The sequence below is a fragment of the Phyllostomus hastatus genome, unplaced genomic scaffold (genome assembly GCF_019186645.2).
Source record: "Phyllostomus hastatus isolate PE091 unplaced genomic scaffold, TTU_PhHast_1.1 phas_scaffold_501, whole genome shotgun sequence".
NCBI lineage: Eukaryota > Metazoa > Chordata > Mammalia > Chiroptera > Phyllostomidae > Phyllostomus > Phyllostomus hastatus.
Window position 1 is genome coordinate 30,788,507 of NW_025334033.1, and position 23,761 is coordinate 30,812,267.

Below are 23,761 nucleotides of genomic sequence, written 5' to 3' on the forward strand. Positions count from 1 at the left end.
CAGCCATTCTTCCCTTTCCTAATGACCTCTGCCATAATTCAGAACTTCCATGAAGATAACTTTGCGTAAAACTAATGTATATCATCCTTGCCAGGGCAGACACAGAGCTACAAAAACTGAGCTGCAAGCCGTGCTTGCCACTGAGGGGAGTGGGGAGAAGTAATGAGCATTCATCAAGCTGTAGGGGTAACTCACTGCCACCTCCTCTCGTGCTGAGCTTGGCTTAGAGGGCACTGGACCATTAAGCAGATTTGGGTTCCTTGTAGATTTGGGTGGCTCTATTAGATATGTTTTTAAGTTCCAAAGCATGCTGGAATATGAATCATCTCCACAGTCCATCTTTCCTTCACCCAGATGTCTTTAAGTCTCAAACTAGAAATTATAAATAAAGTCTGAAATGTAAACATTTCTATCCCCTTTTCGTAAGACCTTTATCTTTTACCAGCATGTTGACATATTCATCCAGTTCTTGCCTATAATTCTCCTTCTGAGAATAGCAGTGAAATTAAACTCTACCCTACTTTCTTTTAAATCACACTATTAGAGATATATGAGTGCCATGGTTGGTATGGTGGATTGAGTGCCCCCCTTCAAACCAAAGGATCACCAGTTCAATTCCCAGTCAGGGCACATGCCTAGGTTGTGGGCCAGGTCCCCAGTAGAGGGGCACAAGAGAGGCAACCACACACTGATGCTCCCTCTCCCTCTCTTTCTCCCTCCCTTTCCCTCCATCTGAAAATAAATAATATCTTTATTAAAGGTTTTATTTATTTGTGACAATACCTGTAGAATTCATTATTTTCAAATTTTTTATTGAAGTATACCATACATACAGAAAAGTGCACATACATATTCAGTTAAAAGAATCCACAAACTGAATAAACCCATTTAACTAGAATGCAGACCAAGACAGAGAATAATTTGTAGATTATTCATAACAAACACGCCACTCTGATGCAGATGTTGATAACGGAAGGGCCATACATGCATGAGGCACAAACATATGAGAAATCTCTGTACCTTCCTATTATTTGGCTGAGAGCCTAAAACCATGTGCAAAAATAAAATCTATTTTTTAAAAGCTATAGAAAAAAAGAATAAGAAAGAGAGAATAATTTCAGTGTCCCAGAAGTCTCCTCATACTCCTTCTGAACACTAGCCTCCCCCCTCCTCACCTTGCTAAGAATGACCACTCTCCTGCCTTCTGCCAGCATAGATGAGGTATGACTAATTTTTATACTTTATATAAATGAAATTACATAGTAATTACTTTAATGTTTGGCTTCTTTCACTCTTATGTGTGTGAGACTCACACACATTGTGTGTGCTTCTAGATCAGATCATACCTTCTCACTGCTGTGCCCCATTCTGTCATGTGAATATGCCACAATGTGTCTATCTGCTCTACTGCTGACGGGCATGTGAATATGTTCTAGGTCAAATGTTACAAATATAAGTATTGTTATGAATATTCCAGTATGTCTTTCGAAGAACATTTGCACATAATTTCTATTGGTTATTGTTATGGACTGTTTGTGTCCCTTCTGAATTCATATGTTGAATCCTTAATACCGAATGTGATTGTATTTGGAGATAGAATCCCTGAGGAAATGAAAAAGGTTAAATAAGGTCATAAGTGTGGGACCCTAATCCAATAGGGCTGGTGCCTTTATCAGAAGAGTTAGAGACACACCAGAACTATCTCTCTGCTGTGGAAGGAGAGAGCAAGACTGACCTGCAAGCCAAAAAGAGAACTCTCACCAAGAACCCAATCGGCTGGCACTCAGGTATTGGATTTTCCAGTCTCCAGAACTGTGAGAAATAAATTTCTGTTGTTTAGCCACCCAGCCTGTGGTATTTTGCTATGGCAGCCTGAGCACACTAATGCAACTATATACCTGGGAGTGGATTGCTGGGTCAGAAGGAATTCATACAGGTATAGCTCAGAGATACTTCAGGGTTCGTAATCATTTTGCTGGTGGAGAGTCTTGCTTCAATTTGTAAAATCACATCTGTAAAGCACGATAAAGCTAAAAGCAAAACAAAACAAGGTATGTTTGTATATCCAGCTGTAATATACAAGGTTTGTCTGGAAAAGTCCAGCCATTGTTAATATAACAGGAACAGTTTGCACAACATCAGTGTAACCTGGCAGCCAAGGAGAGTGGACTGGAATGGGCATGTGTGAACAATGACAACTTCACTGTACTAATCAGTGCAGGAGGTAGATGCATTGAGTGAGCATGTGTACTGTGTGGTTATCACATTCATTTTTCATACTACATGGGGGGATACTTTCTGGACAGACCACACATACATCCCCCAATTTTTCCAAAGCAGTTGTCAGCAATGTATAAAAGTTCTAATAGCTGCATTTCTGCACTACCACTTACTACTTTCCATCTTTTCTACTTTAGCCACTCTTGTGGGTGTGCAATGATATTGCACTGTGGTTTTAATTTCTATTTCTTGGGTGATTATCGACTACCTGGAGGTGGACCTCCAGCTATCTGTAGGAATTTCCTACCTTAGAAAAAGGAGGGAGGTAGTCAAAGAGCCTTGGATTAGGGAAATTATCATCACTAATGAGGTTTTCCCAAGAGAGCATCTTCCAGCAAGAATCCTTCAGTTCCCAATCCTTTCCCCAAGACTCCATGAAATAATACAGTGTAACCTTAAATCTCTGTTTGTCTTCATCAGTGATTTTTACCTTATGTCCCACTGAATCTAGGGTTTCTGAGACATACTTGAGGCTTCACAAATATTTGATTTGTTTTCATTTTTAAAATAGATTTTTATATTGCCAAAATGATTTAATGCCAAAATTTAACACACTTCAAAACTGCCCACACATTAATTTGAGGTTATCATTTTAGTGTAGATCTCAGAATTAATCTCCACCTGCCACCTTTGTAATTAAAGTACTTGCCCAAGATTTCAGGGTGAATCATTTAAAAACCACTCTTATTTGTATCTACTTCTCTGGAAGGATCAGGGTTTTCTTGATAGTACATAACCAAAACAGAGGAATAAGAAATAAACTGTCCCTAGGCTGTTATAACTGCAACTGTTTTCCATAAACCCCCCACTTTAAAATATTTTGAGTGCAGAACAAAAGGGTCAAGAGTCCAGTAGCAGTGGGGCCAAAAAATACATTATCTGAGCTAGGTCTGCAGACTTGCTATTTGTTATTTTAGCTACCCAACTTCCTTCCAATAAATTCCTTTGTTTTGCTAAAAACAAAACAAAAAGAAAAACACCCCAAGACAGCAACAAACCAGCCTTATTGTTTTGTTTTTTATTTACCTATAAAGTTAATGTTAATAATTTGAACTTACAAATGTTTAGTAATAAAACACAAGTTTCCATCTACTATGATGAGGTTCTGTGACAGTTTGTTTGAAAAAGGACTCCAACACTTTTTTAAAAATTTAATTTGAAAATCACAGTACCGAATCACCTCCCTGACTCCTGTCTCAGCCTCCCTCCAGCCATTTCTGTGTCAATCTAACCACATCATGCCTCCACCTAGAATCTTTTAAAAACTGCTATCTAATGGGGAATAAGGTAAAGTTCAAACTGTTTGCATAACTACAAGTTCCTCCAAGATTTAGCACATGGTAGTGTGTGCTCGATCACTGTTGCATGAATCAATAAACACTGGAGAACGTACGAACTAGCCAAACAATCCTACATTCCTCTTGAGTTTCAACATTGGTGTGATGTTAACACAAAATTATTTTCATTTACATACAGTGCTTTCCAGACACACCATCTTATTTACATAAGGTTTCTACAAATAAGGTAAGTTTAGGAAAAGAAGAGAAAAGGCTTCCTTAGAAAGCAGGTGTGTAAGTTATCTCAAGAGGCAGCACAGTTTGTTTTCCTAAATACACTGATAATGGGTGACTGAAGATTATAAAGGTTTGTAACTAAAACACTCCCTTGGTCTGGCATCCACCAGGCTCTAAGGAGAGAGATCACCGGTGGCACGCGGAAAGACCTGGGACGTTTTTTTAAAAATAAACTTTTTCATTTTGAAATATCTGGGACTTAAAACAGTGAACACGACCACGAAGACCTAAATAATTCTCCTTGACTCTGGAGCCAGTGCAAACCCGGGGGCTCTGCTTTCAACCCACCAGCCTGAGGACGCCTTCTGCCAGGTTTCCTCGACAACGCCCACTTAAGGATGTCACTTGAGCCAGAGCCTAGGAGACGGGTGTGAGTTCTGTCGCTCTCTAACGCGGTCAAGTTATTTAAGCTTTAACTTTCCTCATCCCCAGACTGATAAACGCCACCCACCACCGCCCCCCCCGCCCTCCCCCAGCCCCGGGCTTATTAAGGACTACACGAGGTCAATGTGGCCATTTCGCCACCTTCTCTGCGCTGCTGCCTCTCACCCCTCTGGGCCAATCATGGGGCCCACGCCGGCCCGCTCCGCTCCCTCCGCGGGAGGCCGCGGGACCTTCGTGCGCACGCGCTGCCGCTCCCCGGGATCTGTCGCGCACTCGCGCGGGGCTCGTGGAGCGTCCCTGCCGCTCGGCCCGGGTGGGCGCGGGCGCGCGCTCGGACGGCCCCGCCCCCGGCAGAGCGCGCCCCACGGCGTCTAGGGGGCGGGGACGCGGGCGAGGCTGGCCATGGAGGCCGCGCGGAAAGCCCACGAGGCCGCGCTGCGGCTGCTGCTGAGCCGGCCTTGGGCCTCGGGCGCCGCCTCCCGCCCGAAGCCCCGCGCCTCGGAGGTGCTGACGCAGCACCTGCTGCAGCGACGCCTGCCGCACTGGACCTCCTTCTGCGTGCCCTACAGCGCCGTCCGCAACGACCAGTTCGGCCTCTCGCACTTCAACTGGCCGGTGCAGGGCGCCAACTACCACATTCTGCGCACGGGCTGCTTCCCCTTTATCAAGTATCACTGCTCCAAGGCCCCCTGGCAGGACCTGGCCCAGCAGGATCGGTTCTTCACGGCGCTCAAGGTCGTCAACCTCGGTGAGTGGCCCGGGCGGGTGAGGCAGTCCCGCCGCCGACGGCCCCACTGTTTGAAAAGCACGCCGACGAACCTCGTCAGAGGTCAAGACCCCGGCCCAAGGTCAGACTATGTTGGCTCCGGAGGAGCCCTGCTTCGGCTGGGTGCAGGCTCTCCCCGGCGCACGCGCTCGCCCAGTGCTGTTGGGTTTTCCAGACACTACCTCTCTGCCTCCGCGACCCACCAGACAGCACCCTTCTAGCACTGCCCTTGACTCTGGTCTTTTGTAGTCCCCAGCCAGTTGGTGCTTATCAGGGCTAAGTTGTCCCAGGAAAGTGGGCGTTATCAACAGGCCTGTACTGAGCGATCACCGTGGGGAGGGGGCATTCCATCACCTTTCCTGCTGTTGTTAACTGGGAGGACCCCTACATTGGGCAGCAAGGAGGAAAGTGTAAGCCACTGGAAAGTGGCTTTCAAATTAAAAAAATGTCTGCACGACAGGATTTGTCCCAGGAACATACTTTGCGCCTGCGGTCATATTTTAAAAACTGGAACTGCTTTTAAATTTCTTTGTTTTCTTTATATGGAGTCCCATCAGGTTCCTTTTACTAATAGTACTAAAGGTTTTCACCAGTGTCATGTTGGTTTCCTCAGGTCATAGGCCTAAAAGATAGTGAAAAGACTGCCTCTTTAGTGTTTGTAGGTTTTCATGGGAATATTCTAATTCTCATAGTATTTACTCTTGCTGGATGCTTATTTCCTTTTGGCTAATGACAGAAGAGGCTTGAACATTGACGTGGGGTATCTTTTATAGGTCAGTGAAAAATAGGCCTCAAGATGTTTTGAACCATTAATAGCTGATACCAAATTAATCCAGATTTCAGTAATTCAAAATCTAGACGTGGGAGCTGAACTATGTTACCCAACCAGGTTTTTAAAATTAGAATTAAAGCTAAAGCAACTGCATTCACATAATATAGTCTGATTGCTCATTAAATTTAAATGTGGTATGTATATTTTTGCTTGTAATAACTCACATATGTCAGTTATGGCGTTTTTGAATCATTACCCACTGGGATTGTCCTGGGTTCAGTCCAATAAAGAGCAGATTATTTAGCAACGTGTAATCCTTTAAAACATGTCTTTTGACTAACGGACTATATAGAGAGAGCATGCCCACCTAATTTTGAGGATGATAACAGGTGAGACGGTGAGGTGACTTAGAAAATTCAACTTATAATTATTTGGAAAGACTGGCATGATGACTAGATTCAAGAAGAGTAAGTTTTTTATAAAAGTTTACGCTAGCTTTGCAGAATCAGAAAAAAAATCATTCCTCCCAAATATAAAGAATAAATAATAGGTTAGGAAAGTAGAATGGGAGGAAAAGGATAACATGAGCCAAATGCTTTTTTTTGTTTTAACTTTTCACCATTTAAAACTTCATACTTTAGGAACACCTAAATGATTAGGGGCTTCTTGTTTAGACAGACAGAAATTCAAAGAAAAGTAGGATACTCAGAACATTCCAACATAGAAAGGTAAAACCTTTTGAAGAAAGAAACAGTTGTAATTTTTTATGGGGAGTAGAAGGTTGAAGAGTTATTGAATGGTCTTTGAGATCTTTTAGAAATTCTAAAATCCTGCTTAGATGGGAATAAGTTTTAAGTTAAACAAAAAGAAAAACTTTCTGCTCATGTATGCTTTAATTGGATTAGCGTTGATAAAAGGAATTGACTTTTTAAAGAGTAATGTACTCCCCAGTTTTGTACTGTTTATTTTATAGTTTTATTAGAAGGTACGGAATGCGCATTAGATAATAGGATTCTTTCCTGCTCTGTGATGTGCAGTTGCCCCTCTGGATCATCAAATACAGAGTCTATTAATAAAATATTCAGGCTTTTATCCGTTGTCTTCCCTTCCAAATTAGAAATTATCAGAGTAATTCAGTTTTACATTTTGTAAATAATAAAGATTACTCTCTTACCCATTTGTTCTTTTTCTCCTCTGCCTTTTCTTCTGTGGAAGCTGACATTTTACTGATGGTTTATCAGTCTGGGTATCCTGCTGGGAAGTAGATTGAGATTTAAGAAAAGCAACTTACCATTGGAATGAATGGGTAATCAGAGACTTGCTTGAAGTTCTAATTTTTTTTAAGTGCTTAATTTGACAGTGGTTTGTTTACCTACTGTTCAGCTGACTCAAAATGATTTATTATGCAAAGGACTGACTTTTGGGTTCATTTTGATGTTATATGTTTCAAAAGGCCAAAAAAATTAATTTTTCATGGAATCTTAAAGAGTTTAAAGCATATGTGATATAAAGAAAACTATGTTTTTCTAATGTGAAAATTATGTAGTACAAGTGGCAACTCCTCCCATGCAGTGTTTTAGCCCGACTGTATCAAATAGACTGCAGGAAAAAATACATATGTGTGTGTGTGTGTGTGTGTATGTGTGTGTATATAATTTCTGACTCCTTTATCACAACTCAATCCCCTATCAAACAGCATTATTGGTGATGGTTCTTAGTTTCTTAATAAGAGATAATGTAGTTATTAGCTACTAATCTTTGATCAGTCCTCCATTTTAGCTAAAAAAATATTAACTATTTGTGTGATTTTTTAAGTGTCAATATTTAACTGAAAACTGTAGTAAATACTATAAAACAAACAAAATAGTCAGTGTCACCAGCTGTTCCTTATGTCCTTAGAATTGGTTTAAAAGGCATATTTTACTCTCAGTATATTAGAAAATCAATCATTGTTTTTACAGCCTGTTTTCCTCACTTGTTTGATTTTCAGCTTTTGAAGCTGTGATATCATATTTTAAATTTAGTTTTTGTTTCAACTGCTCCCTCTGCTCTTTGCCCACTTCTACCTGTTTGTTTTGTTTTTTTTGTCTTGTCCACTGCCCCACCCCATGTCCCATTTGCCTTTTTTGTTTTTGGGGTGTTTTTTTTTCTTTCTGGCTAAATGATTTATAACTAGCTTTATGTTGCTAGCTTCTGTGGATATTTTGTGACATTTCCTTGGGGTATTTAGGGATGCTTTCGGGTAAAGAAGGTAATATACAGTAAAAGGTTTCTAAGGTGTTCCAGGGAACCCTGTGATAGTGACAAGCTGTGACCCAGTATATTCCTAAAAATAGAGAGGTGCCAGCTTGAATGGGCATTTTTGCCTCTTCTCCTTGCCAGCTAGTGATGCTTCTCCTGATTAATCTTTGGCATTACAGTGGCTGGAATGCAGCTTCAGGAAATAAGCACAAAATAGCTCAATGCACTTATACACTCAAGAAGAGCATAACACCACAAATATACTCTTGCAGAAAATAAGAAAAAAGTTACCAATATTAGTCCTGAGCATGTGTTGATTTCCCCATTAACTAGAAAGAAAAAGATTTTCCAAATGTACGGCTCTTTCTTTAAATTGCCATTTTCTGTCCAATCCCTACATGAGAGCAATAAAATTAATATTTGTGTAGAGCATACAATATTTGTTATTGATTTGTGTGCCTGTTGTTTTATACATGTTTTATTATGGTACTGGTCATTGATTTTAAATAAATGCCTTAAAAAAGGTAGGAATCATGAAAGTTTGTGTCCAACACAGTCTCATATGCATATGAGTGATCATGTGCATGTCCAAATCTCAGTGTGGTGTATGTTTAGTTTCATGTCCCAAATGGCAGCTAATCTTAAATATGTCAGCAAAATCTTATGACACAGGAATATTCCAAGGAAGAAACATGTTGGTGGAGTCTATTATGTACCCATTTCAAATAGGTTAACAAGATTGTTTTTAAATCAAATGTAAACATACTAGTGGGATAATTTCTCATGCTTGTTATCATACTAAAATCATCCTTAGAGTCAAGTTTTGCCTCAGTTTTGAAGACAGCTGTTTGACCCAGTTTCTTTTTAAGTTGTACAAGGCACATTACTTCAGCCATCAATGGCACTGTCTTACTTAAAGCACAGTAAAGTCGACCTAGTGACTGGAGCTCAACCAGGAGTACCTGCCACTAAATTAACCAGTATTCCCTGTTTGCTTATTTGTGAAGAGAATATAGAATTACTTCATAATTACTTGGAGGTAATTACTTAGTGCTTGTAAAGTGCTCTGAATTAAAATTTCTACCAGCCCTATCTATAGTTTGAAAAATCTCTAGGCTCACGTAGTTGTTACCATGTTGTACAAATAGATGAAATCAAGCTCTCAGAGTCAATATTTATGAATGTTTTTATAACTTTATTTTATAATCTGTTGACATTGCTGAAGTGTGATTTGTATCATGACAAATATATGGGTGCATGACTAATGAGCATTGGTGTTTTGAAATAACATATTGGTTTGTTTTTTAGGTATTCCAACTTTATTATATGGACTTGGCTCCTGGTTATTTGCTAGAGTCACAGAGACTGTGCACACCAGTTATGGACCAGTAACAGTTTACTTTCTAAATAAAGAAGATGAAGGTGCCATGTATTGAAAGTGTACATTGGAAAACATAAATATTAGTGGATTTTCTCATGTGTATGTGCAATATTTATTTTTGATCCTTTGAAATAAAACTTTTGCAAATATCTTGTTCTTTCTGCATTGTCTGGTTCTTTAAAATGAATCATGGCCCTCAAGAGGCAAAGCTTGTCATACATTGTTATATATTTTATGCACACATATACACACACACTCTGTTTAGCCAGCGGGAACTAGAAACACATGATACTTACACTATTTTATTTCCATACAACTAGATTAAACTACAGATAAAAATGCTTGTAACATATAGATTCTATAGTTAGGTATTAACAAATTTTCTTTGAAGAGAAAATACACCCACCCAAAGAATGAAAAGGAAAATCTTTTATATAATATTGGAAAAAGAAGTAGGGGGTTTTAGGATATATTGTAGAGATAATATACCATTGGTAAACCCAAAATTGATGAGAATTCTAATTGCTATCTGAAAACTAAACCATTCAGCTGCCAGGATTTTAAGTGGAAATTTGTTAAAGCCCTTGCACCATTTACCTGGATAAGAGGTCTGGGTATAATGTTGAAACTATTTTTAAAAAATTGTATTGGGTTTATTGGGGTGACATTGGTAAATAACATTATATAGGTTGCAGGTGTCCAATTCTGTACCATATCACCTGTATGTAGTACTGTGTGTTCACCACCCCCAGCGAAGTCTCCTTCCACCAGCATTTTACCCCCCATCCTCTTCTACCACCCCCAACCCCCTCTCCAGTTGCTAATCACAATCCTGTTGTCTATCCATGAGGGTTTTTTTTCCTTTGCTTAATCCCTTCACCTTTTTCACCCAGCTCCCTAACCCTGCTTCCCTCCGACAGCTGTCAGTCTGTTCTCTGTATCTATGGGTTCATTTCTATTTTGTTTGTTAGTTTATTTTCTTATTGCCTGAAGACTCCAATACCAACTATAATAATACACTGGTTAATGTAAATGCAGCAAGATGAATGAAATTAAGACTTATTAATAGTTAAAATAGCATGGTGATAAAATTAAGATCTAAAAAGACCCAGAAAAATAAATTCGATGACTGTTTATAAAAGCAATTAGCTGAAATGGTACATATCCATAGACTTATTGGTGATGGGAAGTGGGCTGAAATTTTAAAGACCTGATGGCAGTTTTGCATTAGAATTTTATTAAGTTAATTGCATTTTTGAAAGCAAAGTCATTAAAAAATTTTATCCTTGGGGGTACTTACAAAATACCCAGATGAATGGTAGATTTCAGAAATTTGGAGTAATTTAGGGATAACTAAGTAGAACTTTAATTTCTAAACCAATGGGTGTTTAAGATTTATGAGCTCTCCCATAATTACAAACTTACATTATATATCATTTTATGTTAATGTGTTGCGACATTCCAACTTTCACACATTTTTTTGTAGCAAAATATTTTATAAAACTCAATCTAACTGACATTTGGGTGCTGCTTCTGGCAAATCAGCAGAGAAAGTGTGTGGAAGTGATTGAGGTGAAAGTACCAGAATAATGAAGTAATAGAAACTGGCTTTGTTAAAGGTAGTCATTTTAAATGAGCTACAGAGAGTGAACTGTTCTTCAAATATATGTACTGTTCACTTGTCTGAAAGCAATTCTAAGTAACACTTTAATCAAGGAAGTACTTAGGCCAATATATTTAGTTCAGAAGAATATACTTGACACTAGTTAAATGAATGGCTTACACAAAGGAGATAGTGTTACATTAAGCTTCATTAATAATAAAACTGACTATTAGCATTTTGCAAGGAAGGCTAGAACTGATTTCCTCTGTAATGGGCAGAGTTAAATAACTATAGCTCATAAGTTTTAAGTCAAATATGGCTCCTTCATTGCTGCTGGTCTTGTCAATACTTGTTGTAAAGGTTTGGTCCCAACACAAGGCTGATAAAATGGTTTTTAATTACCAAACAATAAATACAGCTTTTCAGTATAGTTGCACTTCTTTTCACATTGGCCTGTTTGATTTCTGATAATTTGTGCTGCTGACTCTGCTTACCTGTTTTTCAATAGCTGTAGTCAGTGTGACTTCTTGTCCATACAGTGATAGGTAAGTCTCCTTGGAGAACATCCTTGACAAACTACTCTATTGATCTCTGTAATTCTCTGCTGCTTGCAGCATTAAATAGAGCCTTGATTTCTCGTCTGATGTGCTCACTGTGCAACAATTAAGCAAATGTAATATTTTCTTGTATTACATGAAAATCAATAGACCTCTTGCCCTTGTGGAGTTGATCATGGTGAAGGATGAACTCAGTGATGGCTAAGAGCATGGTTCAGCTATTAAAATATCATTCATTGGATTTATTAAGTCTTGTGGTAAACCTTTTGGGGGGGGAAGCTCCCCATTGAACAGTAATAATGTTTTAAGGGTTTTTTTCTTTAAATTTGTATATTACATAGAAGCATTGTGGCCTAAAAAGGAGAAAGTATAAATTCTGGAAGTCAGGAGATTGGTTCTATTTTTAGTATCAAGTGCCACCTTTTAACATCAGACCAATAACTACTATTCCTTTGTGTTTTCTGTTTTTCCACCTGTGATCTGAGGACAAAACAGGAAACCTTTCTATCTTAACATGTATTGTGAATATGCGTGTAAGCACATGTAGTTTTACCTTTATTTCAGTAAAAGCTGTTTTTGTAATCCTCATTCTTCTTTTCCATACGTATTCATGTTTATACTTAGAAGATTTCATTAACAGATGTTTAAGACCATGTGAGAGGAGGAAGGAGCATACACTGACGGCACCTTGTGCGCACGTGTGTGTGAACGTACTGGGAGCCTGTGATGACAAAAAGGGTTCCGTGCGGACCCCAGCCTCCCAGATAGCAGTTTTCTTAGTCGATGAACTAACCAAAGACAAGCTTCTTTTTTTTTTTGCCTACATTTCTTTAATGGGATTTTGCCTTTAATATAATACAGGCAAAATTATTTTTTAATATGTTTTTAGTATAAAATCTTATACCCTATTGTTATTTCTATAAAATCAATTATTTGGTATTGGAAGAAATTTCTAGTCAAAGTTCTTAGTTTCTGTGTAAGTGATGAACCACCATAAAGATGAAGTTACAGAGTTGGGAGCATGAAAAAAGTTGCTACAGTAATATAAAAATCCCTCCCTGGCTGCTGTGGCTCAGTGCCAGCCCGAGACCCAAGGTTCAATTCCCAGTCAGGGCACATGCCTGGGTTGTGAGCCAGGTCTCCAGTAGGGGGCGCATGAGAGGCCAACATACATTGATGTTTCCCTCTTTCTTCCTCCCTTCCCCTCTCTAAAAATAAATGAATAAAATCTTTTAAAAATAATATAAAAATCCCTAGTTTCTCAGTTCTAATGTCTTAAAATATACAGTTACAGTTTCTTTCATCACACATATTTAGTCACTAATTTTATTATTGACTTCAGTAAAAATTGAAACAGTTTTGATTCTTAAAAGCCATATGTATTAGCCCTGCCTGGGTAGCTCAGTTGGTTAGAGCATTGTGGCCTGATACTCCAAAGTTCCATTCCCAATCAGAGCACATACAAGAAACAATAAATGAATGCATAAATGAACAGAACAAATCGATGTTTCTCTAAAAAAAAAAGCACCATATATTTCTCTTTTTATATAGACATTTTATTTTGTTATTTTTATTTATATTATCTCAAAACTATAGTCACAGAACATTTATAATTCTTCATGAAATAACTCTTGATGAATGATGTTTGAATGACTCGGGAGGGGGGGCATAAAGACAAGGATCTTGGTTTCATTTCTTTTAAAAGCTAATGCAGATAACAGAAACTTTATCCTAAAGCTACTGGATCAGGTATCTACTCTTTTTTAGCACTTGCCATTCAGAGTGAAATAACGTTTGCGGGCATCTTAACCTAAACAAGTACTTAGCATTACATCTCACCTGGGTCAACAGTCTAGGGTATCAAAGTTAAACTGTGTTACTGTAAATTAATGGAAAATGTAACTGCACTTTGCTGAAAGATCAATGTCCAATAAAGGCTGCACAATCAAATCTTGTTGCAATGATTGAGGTTTCTAATTGCCTTTCAAAGATAAGGTGGTAATCAACGCAACTTTAACTGATCTTTTTTACTAGTTCAATTACATGTTAATGACTAGTGCCAAGTCAGAATCTTTAACTACTTATACTTATTAAATCTTATGTTAGTAATGAAAAATTACGTTAGCTACACAATCGATAGAACACAAATCTTAATTACTATATTTCACTTTTTACCATTTTATGTGCTTGATAAATATTTCACAAGAGCTTTCCCAACAATAAGAAGTGTTACCGGCAGCGACCACAGTCCACAGAGTATGTTTCTAATATAAAGTGGAGATCAGACGTGAGAATTTTTTTCTTTAAATGAAAATGTTTCCGCTGACACAAGCCTGGCCATCCAGCTACTTCTCAGAACTCTGTTCTGCTAATTGAGAGTAAATTTAATACAACTGGGAATAAGTAAATCTAGATTGGTGTTAGTAAATGCATTTCTAAAAGTTCAGTTAGCTTCCTAGTAAAAAAACTGATTTCACATAAAAGCTACAAAATTCTCCTACTTTGGGAAAGTGTGAAAGTTTGTGAAGTCAAATGATATAAGAATTTTAAAAATTGGACTTCAAAATTAAAAATTTTTGTGCTTCAAAGGATGCTACCAAGAAAATGAAAAGATACCCTGGCTGGTGTGGCTTAGTGGATTGAGTGCTAGCCTGTGAATCAAAAGGTTGCTGGTTCAATTCCCAGTCAGGCCACATGCCTAGGTTGCAGGCCAGGTCCCCAGTAGGAGGAGTGTGAGAAGCAACCACACATTGATGTTTCTCTCCCTCTCTTTGCCTCTCTCTAAAAATAAGTAAATAAAATATTTTTTAAAAAGAAAGAAAATGAAAAGACACAATGGGAGAAAATAATTTGCAAATTATGTATCTAATAAGGGACTTGTAACAAGAATATATAAAGAACTCATAACACAACAATCTAATTTAAAAATAGATTTGGGCCCTGGCTGGTGTGGCTCAGTGGACTGAACGTGAGCTGTAAACCAAAGTGCTGCTGGCTCCATAACCAGTCAGGGCACATGGGGTCGGTTATGGGCCAGGTCCCCAAATAGGGGGTATGTGAGAGGTAACCACACACTGATGTTTCTCTCCCTCTGTTTCTCCTTCCCTTACCCTCGCTCTAAAAATAAATAAATAAAATCTTTAAAAAATAATAAATATGGAAATAGATTTGAGCAGACATTTATCCAAAGAAGTTACACAAATGCCTACCAAGCACATAGAAAGATGTCCAATATTAACAAAGATGTTCAACATTAACTAGCAGGAAAATGCAAATCAAAACCACAATGAGATACCATTTCATACCCACTAGGATGGCTAGAATCAAAAAGACAGTAAGTGTTGTCAAGGATGTGGAGAAATTGGAGCCCCTATGCCTTGTCATTGGGAATGCAAAATGGTGCAGTCATTTTGGAAAAGTTTGGCAGTAAAATATTAAACATGGTGTTACATTATGACCTAGCAATTATACTCCTAGGTATATGCCCTAAAGAGTTGAAAACATGTTCACCCAAAAACTTGTACACAAATGTTCAGAAAAGCATTAATCATTCTAGCCAAAAAGTGGAAACCATTGAAACACCCATCAACTGATGAATGGATAAATAAAATATGGCATATTTACACAATGGAATATTGTTTGCCCAGGAAAAGGAATGAAGTGCTGATACATGCAGCACTAATAAGCTTGAAGACATTATGCTAAGTGAAAGAAGCCAGTCATAAATTGTGTGAGTCCACTTACATGGAATGTCCAGAATGGGCAAATCTAGAGGAACAGAAAGTGGGCTAGCAATAGCCTAGGGCTAGAGGGGTTGGGAGGAAATGAGGAGCGACTGTTAATGGGCATGGGGTTTCTTTGGGGGTGACGAAACTGTTCTAAAATTGATGTGGTTGGTGATGGTTGCACTACTCTGACCATACTCAAGACACTGAATTTTACACTTTCAAAGGAAGTATTGTATGGCATGTGAATTGTCTGTGAGTAAACCTGTTAAAAAACTAGTACAGGGGAAGAGGAATGGGCAGTTAGTGTGTTCAGTGGGTACAGAGTTTCGACTTCGCACGATGAAGAGAGCGCTGAGGACGGAGGCACCGACGGCTGCACAGTGACATGAATGCACATGGTACCACTGAACCGTGCGCTGTAACATGGTTAATTTTGTGTCTGTGTATCCATGGACAAAAACAATTTTAAAAAGTTAGTAAGGGATTCAATACGACTTAAACTGCATGATTTCTACAGAAAATAACTGAGTTTGAAAAAATGTTATGTAAAAGGTGAATTTAACATTATTTCATATGTTGCAGTCTTGGAATTATAAAGAAAATTAGTTGTGAAACCTAGTTTTAATTAAGTAAAAGAAATCTCACTTGGGATAATTTTTAGTAGCATAAAGAAAATGATATACTTGGTTTGAGATTACGTAGAGAAAAGTATGTACAATGTTGGTAAATGAAAATATCTTTTTTTAGACCCTAGTTGCTGGATAAAGGATATCAGCTACTACTAGAATGAGGTTTTATATAGCATTGCTTATAGCTATTTTAGTTGCACTTATATCATTTTAAATACAGTTTATGAACATAGTACTCCATTATATTATTAATTTATCATCAGAGATATTTATAGTATCAATTTAAAGGCTGTAAAACTTCATGAAAAGTAGCTTGAACACAAGGATTTTGACAAACAAAAGCTTTCAGCTTTTAAAAGCCAATCATGAAAGCTGTATTCTTAAAGGCGATAAGAAGTTTTTTGTTGATGATGATAGAATTATGAACCTTATAAATGCAGTATTTTTTAGTTAACCTAAATACATAAATCTATTTGAATTCATCTTATGAAAAGAGATATGTCAATAGATATATGATCATTATATACTTTAGTGATTCATGGACCTTGTTACATACATGCTTTGTAATGTATGAATTATTTAGTAAGAAAAATCACAATAATTTTGTTGTTACTCAAAAATTTATGGGTTGGCAGAAACAATTATGCAGCCCCTGAAGCTGGTGTGTTAAGGTAACATCATTAACGCTACGGAGTATGATTTTTTAAGCAGTCATTTGACATAACATTTACTGCTTCTGCTAGAATATATCAGTAATTTTATAACAATCCATCTATAAACGGAACATTGAATTTATTAAACACAAAGTGAATCATTTTACTTTGTTTTCACTTAAGTGGATTATTTAAAATCATACCTAAAAAGTTGTTTACCCAAACCCCAAAGGAAGAATAAAAATATACAGTATCAATGCTCTAATAAATAGATATAAATTTAAAACTCCATTTAATGAAAGTAGATATATTTATTTCAGTAAATGAAAGTAGATGTTGAAGAACTGGATGAAAATAATTCATAAAAGTAGATTATCCTGTAAGCTTTCTTTATATATGGTATTGAGATCTTTTTGTGAGATGAAGCCAAAATTTTAGTTTCTTATACTTTCAAATTTCCAAATTTTGCAAAATAAAGGAACAAAGAATTTGACATTGTGAATAAACCTCTAAATAGGTCACTTAATTTCAGATTACACTCAACAGTCATTCATTCCTCCTACAGATAGTTCTGCGCTGGCCAGGCTGAGGGCAAACCGTGGTCATTTCACCTGGCAGCGAAATCGGGCAGCTCTGGGTCTGCACACAGGCCCACTCTGACAAAGACCCTCTCTGCACAGAGCTGGAGAACAACCACGTGTTACTAATTTTTTGTGTGGTTCCAGTATTTGTCATATAATGAAGGCTGTATGTAAATGAATGTGTGATGATTCAAAATTAAAAAGAAAGCTTGCCTTCATTTTTAATAAATTAAAAAAGGGAAACTTGAATTGGGGATCATATGGAATCTTTATAAGAACAAATTTTAAAATGCTATCTCAGATGTAATGAATTGATTTACACTGTTCTACATATTCTGAAAAAGAAAAGATTGGGATCTTTTTTTAAAATATACTTTATTGATTATGCTATTACAGTTGTCCCATTTTTTCTCTCTTTTATTCCCCTCTGCCCTGTACCCCACGTCCCACCAGCATTCCCCCACCTTAGTTCAGGTCCATGGGTCTTACATATAAGTTCTTTGGCTTCTTCATTTCCCATACCATTCTTAACCTCCCCCCACCCCCCCATCTGTTTTGTACCTACCATTTATGCTCCTTATTCCCTGTACCTTCCCCCCATTTCTTCCTTCCCCCTCCCCACTGATAACCCTCCATGTGATCTCCATTTCTGTGATTCTGCTTCTGTTCTAGTTGTTTGCTTAGTTTGTTTTTGTCTTTATTTTTTTTATGTTCAATTGTTGACAGTTGTGAGTTTGTTGTCATTTTAATGTTCATAGTTTCGATCATCTTCTTTTTGTTAGATAAGTTCCTCCAACATTTCATATAATAAGGGCTTGGTGATGAACTTTTTTAACTTGACCTTATCTGGGAAGCACTTTATCTGCCCTTCAATTTTAAATGATGGCTTTGGTGGATGGAGTAATCTTAGATGTTAAGTCCTTGCCTTTCATGACTTGGAACACTTCTTTCCAGCTCCTCCTTACCTACAAGGTTTCTTTTGAGAAATCAACTGATAGTCTTATGGGAACTCCTTTCTAGGTAACTCTCTCCTTTTGACTTGCTGCTTTTAAGATTCTCCTATGTTTAATCTTGGGTAAGGTAAGTATGATGTGCCTTGGTGTGTCCTTCCTTGTGTTCAACTTGTTTGGGACTCTCTGAGCTTCCTGGACTTCCTGCAAATCTATTTCCTTTGCCAGATTGGGGAAGTCCTCCTTCATCATTTTTTCAAATCAATTTTTTATTTCTTTTGTGGCATTTCAAAAGGTACCATCTCTTTTCTCATACAGGAATTTTGCTATTTTAAAGTCAAACAGAATGATGTGTAGACGTAAATGAAGTGAAGAACAACTATAAAGGACACATGGACAATAACGAGGGAGGGTGGAAACAGGGGAAGGAGGTGGGGAGGGCTGGGGTGGTAGGGAAGGATGGGGGGAACTGTACTTGAACAATAAAAAAAGAAGTAAATGAAGTGAAACATTAAACAGAAAGTACTAGGAAGAGTTAGCATTATTTTTAAGCAGAACTAGAAACAATGTAACCAAGAGACAAGAATGTTTTGAGTTGGCAAAAAGGGGAATAGGTTACTTCTTGAAGCAGCAAGTCCTGTTGGAGCTGTTCAGAGGAAAATTCTGTAGGTAGTTACATATCAAATTCTTGAATTGGGCAGAGGTCTAGACTGGTGATTTTGTAAGTTTCCTTTGTGCAATTTTATTATTGTTCTTGAATGCCTTTGTCTGATTCCCAATTACGCTATTTAGTTTGGTATTTATTTCTGTTCCACTATGTATGTGATACAAAGAGCATTACTGGTTCAATAACAGAAAAATTAGAGCTTTCTAAGCCATAGTGTCTTCACATATACAGTAAGGAGTTTATCTAACACATAGCATTCATTTGTGTCAGGTCCTAAACTAAGCACTTTATACAAAAAAACCCACTTAATTCTCTCACAGCAACCTGTGAAGTAGGCACTGTTTTTATGTCCATTTTTTAGCTGCAGAACCCAAGAAGTCTTGGCCAAGGTCAAACATGGTGTTATTCCAATCCCTGCTTTCAGTCTAAAGTCTCCACGTTCTTAACCATTACTCCAGACTTTTCTGTAATGCACAGGATAATTCTGTCAGATAACAGATGTCTGCTTTGCAAGCTGTAAAATGCCACAAAAATGTGAGATCCATTTTGTTAGTGGACATAAAGAAAATGATACAGATATGTTTAAATAGTGAAAAGAGGGAAATAATAAAGCTTAAGTGATTTGGGTGAACAGCGATCTACTCCACCTCAAGGAAAATGTATAAAGAACTAACTTATTTCTAAATCATATACAATCTACAGTACCTGGCACATAGTAGGCACTCCATGAATATCTGTTGAGCTGTTGTTTCTGCTGGAATTGGCCCCACTGTTTTTTTTTATTCCTGCCGAAACCAAAGATAGCAGACCTTCCTGTCACACTATAGGGATTTGTGTCTAATCATTTTTGTCCATGCTTCTTCCCAGTCTTCCTTTTAAAAAACTAAGAGATAACTAAGCACTGTGAGGGAAATGCTGATGTTTATTGTTTGGTGGTTACAGCTACTGTAAATTACATCTTTTAAAAATTAAAATTTCCAAGACATTATTTCTGGTGTATAGAAATGCAACTTCCTGTTTAAAACCCACTTTATTATTTTGGCATAATTTTAGATTTACAGGAAAGTGGCAAATATAATACAGAGTTCCTGTATTCCATCCCCCAGATTCCCCTAGTGCCATCTTACATAATCACCGGACATACATCAAAATGAAAAAGTCAGCGCTGGTACATTATCATTAACTAAAGTTCAGACTTTATTCGGATTTCACCAGATTTTCATTACTGTCCTTTTTCTGTCCCGGGGTTCCATGGAGGGTCCTGCACTGCATTTAGTCATCCTGTCTCCTTAGTTTCCTCAGGCCCGTGGCAGGTTTTTGGGGGTTGTTTTTTTTTTTGTTTTGTTTGTTTGTTTTGTTCATTTGTTTTTTACCTTGACAGTTTTGAGGAGTACTTGTCAGGCATTCTGTAGAATGTCCCTCAATTTGGGTCTGTCTGATTTTTTCTCATGATTAGATTGGGGTTATGAGCTTTTGAGAAGAAGAACAAGGAGGTCAAATGTCCTTCTTATTGCATCATCTCAGTGAGTACATGATGTCAGTCTGATGGAAGTAGCGATGTGAACCTTGGTCGTTTGGATAGGATGGTATCAGCCAGGTTTCTCCAATGGAAAGTTACTGTTTTCATTCTCTATTCTTGAAAATCAAGTAATCAGTATGTAAAAGGAGGGGGACCCCAAATCCCCCGTAATTTATTGATAAAAAATTGTGTATTTATCCATACATGTTTGAACTTCAGTCACCTTCAAAGTACTCTCCATTTGATGTAACACACCTATCAAGACATTTTTTCCACTGCTCAAAAGTTTTTGAATTAGTCGATTTTGATACCTTTTAGTACTTCTGCCATTTTTTGTTCCACTTATTTCACATTGGCAAAACATTTCCCTTTGAGGACTTTTTTTCATCTGGGGAAAAGGAAAAAGAAGTGGCTGGAGGCGAGATCAGGTGAATAGGGAGGGGAGGGTATGGGGGTCATGCTGTTTTTGGTCAAAAACTGCTGAACATTCAGTGCAGTGTGGGCAGGTGCCCTCGTAAATCACCCATCATGAAATGGGCAAATGGGTTGAAAGAGTTCAAAAAAATTTTTTTTTTGCTGAAGCCAAACACAGCGTCCTACAACACCACCAGCTGGTACACTGATAGTGATGAGTTCCTAGAACACTCACCTACTGGGGGAAGCCTGTGCTACCAGGTGCCGGCCCTCCAGAAGATAATTCCAGTTTCTGGGGGGTCCCCCTTCATATTTGAGTGTTATACACAAGGGCCCACATTCAGCACTGAAGGCGACAAGTGGAACTCTTGAACACATGGTCGTCATGCTGAGATTTCATGAATTTGCGGTTCAGTGGGTGTCTATAATGGTTGTCTCAGTCTTGGTAGTGGTGGTGGTGGTGGTGGTGGTGGTGGAAAGGCAAAGGAGTGATGAGGCTCAAGACAGGCAGGACAGGCGCATGGTAGTTCCATTCCTATTGCTCAGTCCACTTGGCCTTCAAAATCTACTCCTTCATTCAACAAGAATTATTCAAGTGCCCACTGCATGCCAGGTACTATTTTAGGTGCTGGGAATATGGCAGTGAAGACAACACATACAGTTCCATCTCCTCATGCAGTTGTAGTTTAGTGTGGAGACAAACACATGAGTAAAACATGTGACCTGTTAAATAAGTGCCAGGAGAAAAATAAAATAGGGCAGGGTACTAGAAGTTGTGTACACCAGTGTGCTTGTATCACTGGAGGGGGTGGTTTGGGGGCTGGTTTGAAGTTTTCAACAGTGTGCTAAGGGAAACCTCAGCAAGAAGGTGACATTTAAGTCAAGACCTGTGAGTCAAGAGTGTGAGGGAGGCAGCCATGTGGATGTTGGGGGTAATAGCAATCCAGGCAGAGGAAACGGGAAATGCAAAGGCCCTGAGGCGGGACGTCTGTGTTCAAAGAACAGTGAAAAGGAGGCTGGTGAGAACGAGGAAGAGTGGAGTGGTAGGAGATGAGGTCTGAGACTTCAGAAGTAGTAGAGTTTTGTAGATCAAGGAAAGGACTGTAGTTTTTACTCTGATCAAGTGAGGAAGCCATCTGAAGAATTTTCACCAAAGGGGTGACTTGATCTAATCTTGGCAGAGGGGTTGACAATAGATTGTGGAGAGTAGGGGCACGGGTGTGAACAGAAGAGTAGGAGAGAAATATGGAGGTTCGGACTGTAGCAGTGAAGTGGTGGGGAGGGCTCAGATTCTGGGTGAAGGATTCATGATTGAGAGGGAGGTAAAAAGAGATGAAAGAAAACCTCTCTGAATTTATAGTGGTAAAATGTAATTTTCTCATTAAAAAAGTCACTTTACAACAACAAAACATGACTGGGTTTAAAAATGGGCAAAGGACTTGAATAGACAATTCTCCAAAGATAAACAAATTGCCAACAAGCACATGAAAAGATGCTCAACATCACTTATCATTAGGAAAATGCAAATCAAAACTTCATACCCATTAGAATGGCTACTGTCAAAAATACAGAAAATAAATGTTGATGGAGATATGAAGAAATTGGAACCCTGGACACTGTTTGTGGGACTATCAAATGGTACACATTGTGGAGATTCCCCCAAAAGAAAATCAAAATTAGAATTACCACATGATTCAGCAATTCCACTTCTGGATATATATCCAAATGAATTGAAAGTATAAATTGAGTTGGTTCTCCTTACAGTACTATGAATAAAAAAGCCGATTTAACAAATCATAGGTTCATAGAAAATCTCTAGTTTTGTGGTCTATTTTCTCTAATAATAGGAAATGAACTTTCAATAAAAGTACATAGGGACCTAGAGCAAATGGTTTATTTTTCACAGGACTTAAGTGCAGGTGGAAAGGGGCAATTTCTAGAATATTTGGAGGATCTGAGTAAATGAATTTCTACCTAAGCTACTGATTTACAATGACTGAAAAGAGATCACGTGTCTCCTACAATGGAGTTCCAAATTAAGTGTAAGAGAAGCTCAGGCAGAGAAAATATATGCAGAAAAATTTTTGGTATTATACCAAAGCTAACCAACATTTAAAATATTTTTTTCTCTTGCATTAACTATCTGAGTGTTAGAAAAAATGACACTTCTCCCACCAGTTTATACAAAATTCAGCCCCCAAAGTAAAGTGGTATGAGCGCCTTCATTAGAAAGAGATAAAGGACAAACCTACACTTGCAATTTTTAAACAAATGTCTGTACAGGCATCATAAATCAACAAAATTACACACTTTAAAACTCAAGGTTAACAAGACACTAAAGAAATAACCAAGGGTTATTTCTACTGCCTGTGACATCACCGATTGAGTAAACATTGCTATCTACTTCACAATTTATGGGCTAGACCGATATTTTTTGCCACGGTTTAGTAAGAGAGGATGATGTCACTACTGCAGCTGTCTCCAGGCAGTTAAAACTCTGCATTTCAGTCTGATATTTCCAAGCACTCGTGGGGTAAAAAACCTCACTGAAAGAGCCACATAAGCTTTGCTAATGTGGGAGAAAGTTGACATGCCTCTGGATATGTGACTCGGAAGAAGGAAAAGGTAACAACTAATTTTTTTATTATTATTTTTAGTTTTTGCCTTGCTCTTGCTGAGTTGGTGCGCAAACCCCAAAGAATGTTTTGGTTCAAGGCTTGACAAAGTCAGGAGAAACAAGAGCAGCAGCTCTGGCTTTTTGAGACTTCTGTAAAGACAGTGTGCAGTTCTCAGCAGCCATTGGTTTACGATGGACTACAGCGCTGGTTCAGTTTCCTCCTTCGTTTGCTAGATGTTTTCTCTTCGTGTCTCGTACGAGGGTCGAGAAACAACCCGCAGTAACTCAGTGGCGCGGACGGTCACTTGACGACTTCGGGTTCTCGCAGGGGGTCAGACCCCGTTTGCACCCTCCTTCTCGCCCACGTGCCCAGCGCTCTTCCCTCGGGTACCGCCCCCCTCGCACGCGGGGGCGGGGCCGGCTGGGAGCTGCCCTCTTCCAACAT

The 23,761-nt window shown here is 38.3% G+C and overlaps 1 protein-coding gene across 2 annotated transcripts; it reads left to right on the plus strand.

Annotated features, from left to right (window-relative positions):
- The first annotated feature begins 4,535 nt into the window (after positions 1–4,535).
- Positions 4,536–9,549, plus strand: CUNH15orf61 (chromosome unknown C15orf61 homolog). 2 transcript variants are annotated; one of them, XM_045823255.1, is made up of 2 exons: positions 4,536–5,086; positions 9,326–9,549. In XM_045823255.1, the coding sequence occupies exons 1-2, from the start codon at positions 4,641–4,643 to the stop codon at positions 9,369–9,371; spliced, it is 492 nt and encodes a 163-aa protein (XP_045679211.1). In that variant the 5' UTR covers positions 4,536–4,640; the 3' UTR covers positions 9,372–9,549. The 2 variants fall into 2 exon arrangements, with proteins under 2 accessions (XP_045679211.1, XP_045679213.1); XM_045823257.1 differs by having other exon boundaries at positions 4,559–4,986.
- The last annotated feature ends 14,212 nt before the right edge of the window (positions 9,550–23,761 follow it).

Excerpts from the sequence above, each read along its gene's own strand:
- CUNH15orf61 (XM_045823255.1), top strand. The coding sequence starts at position 4,641 with ATGGAGGCCGCGCGGAAAGCCCACGAGGCCGCGCTGCGGCTGCTGCTG. Across the intron at positions 5,087-9,325 it reads GGTCAAGACCCCGGCCCAAG|GTATTCCAACTTTATTATAT; the intron begins GTCAGACTATGT and ends TTTGTTTTTTAG.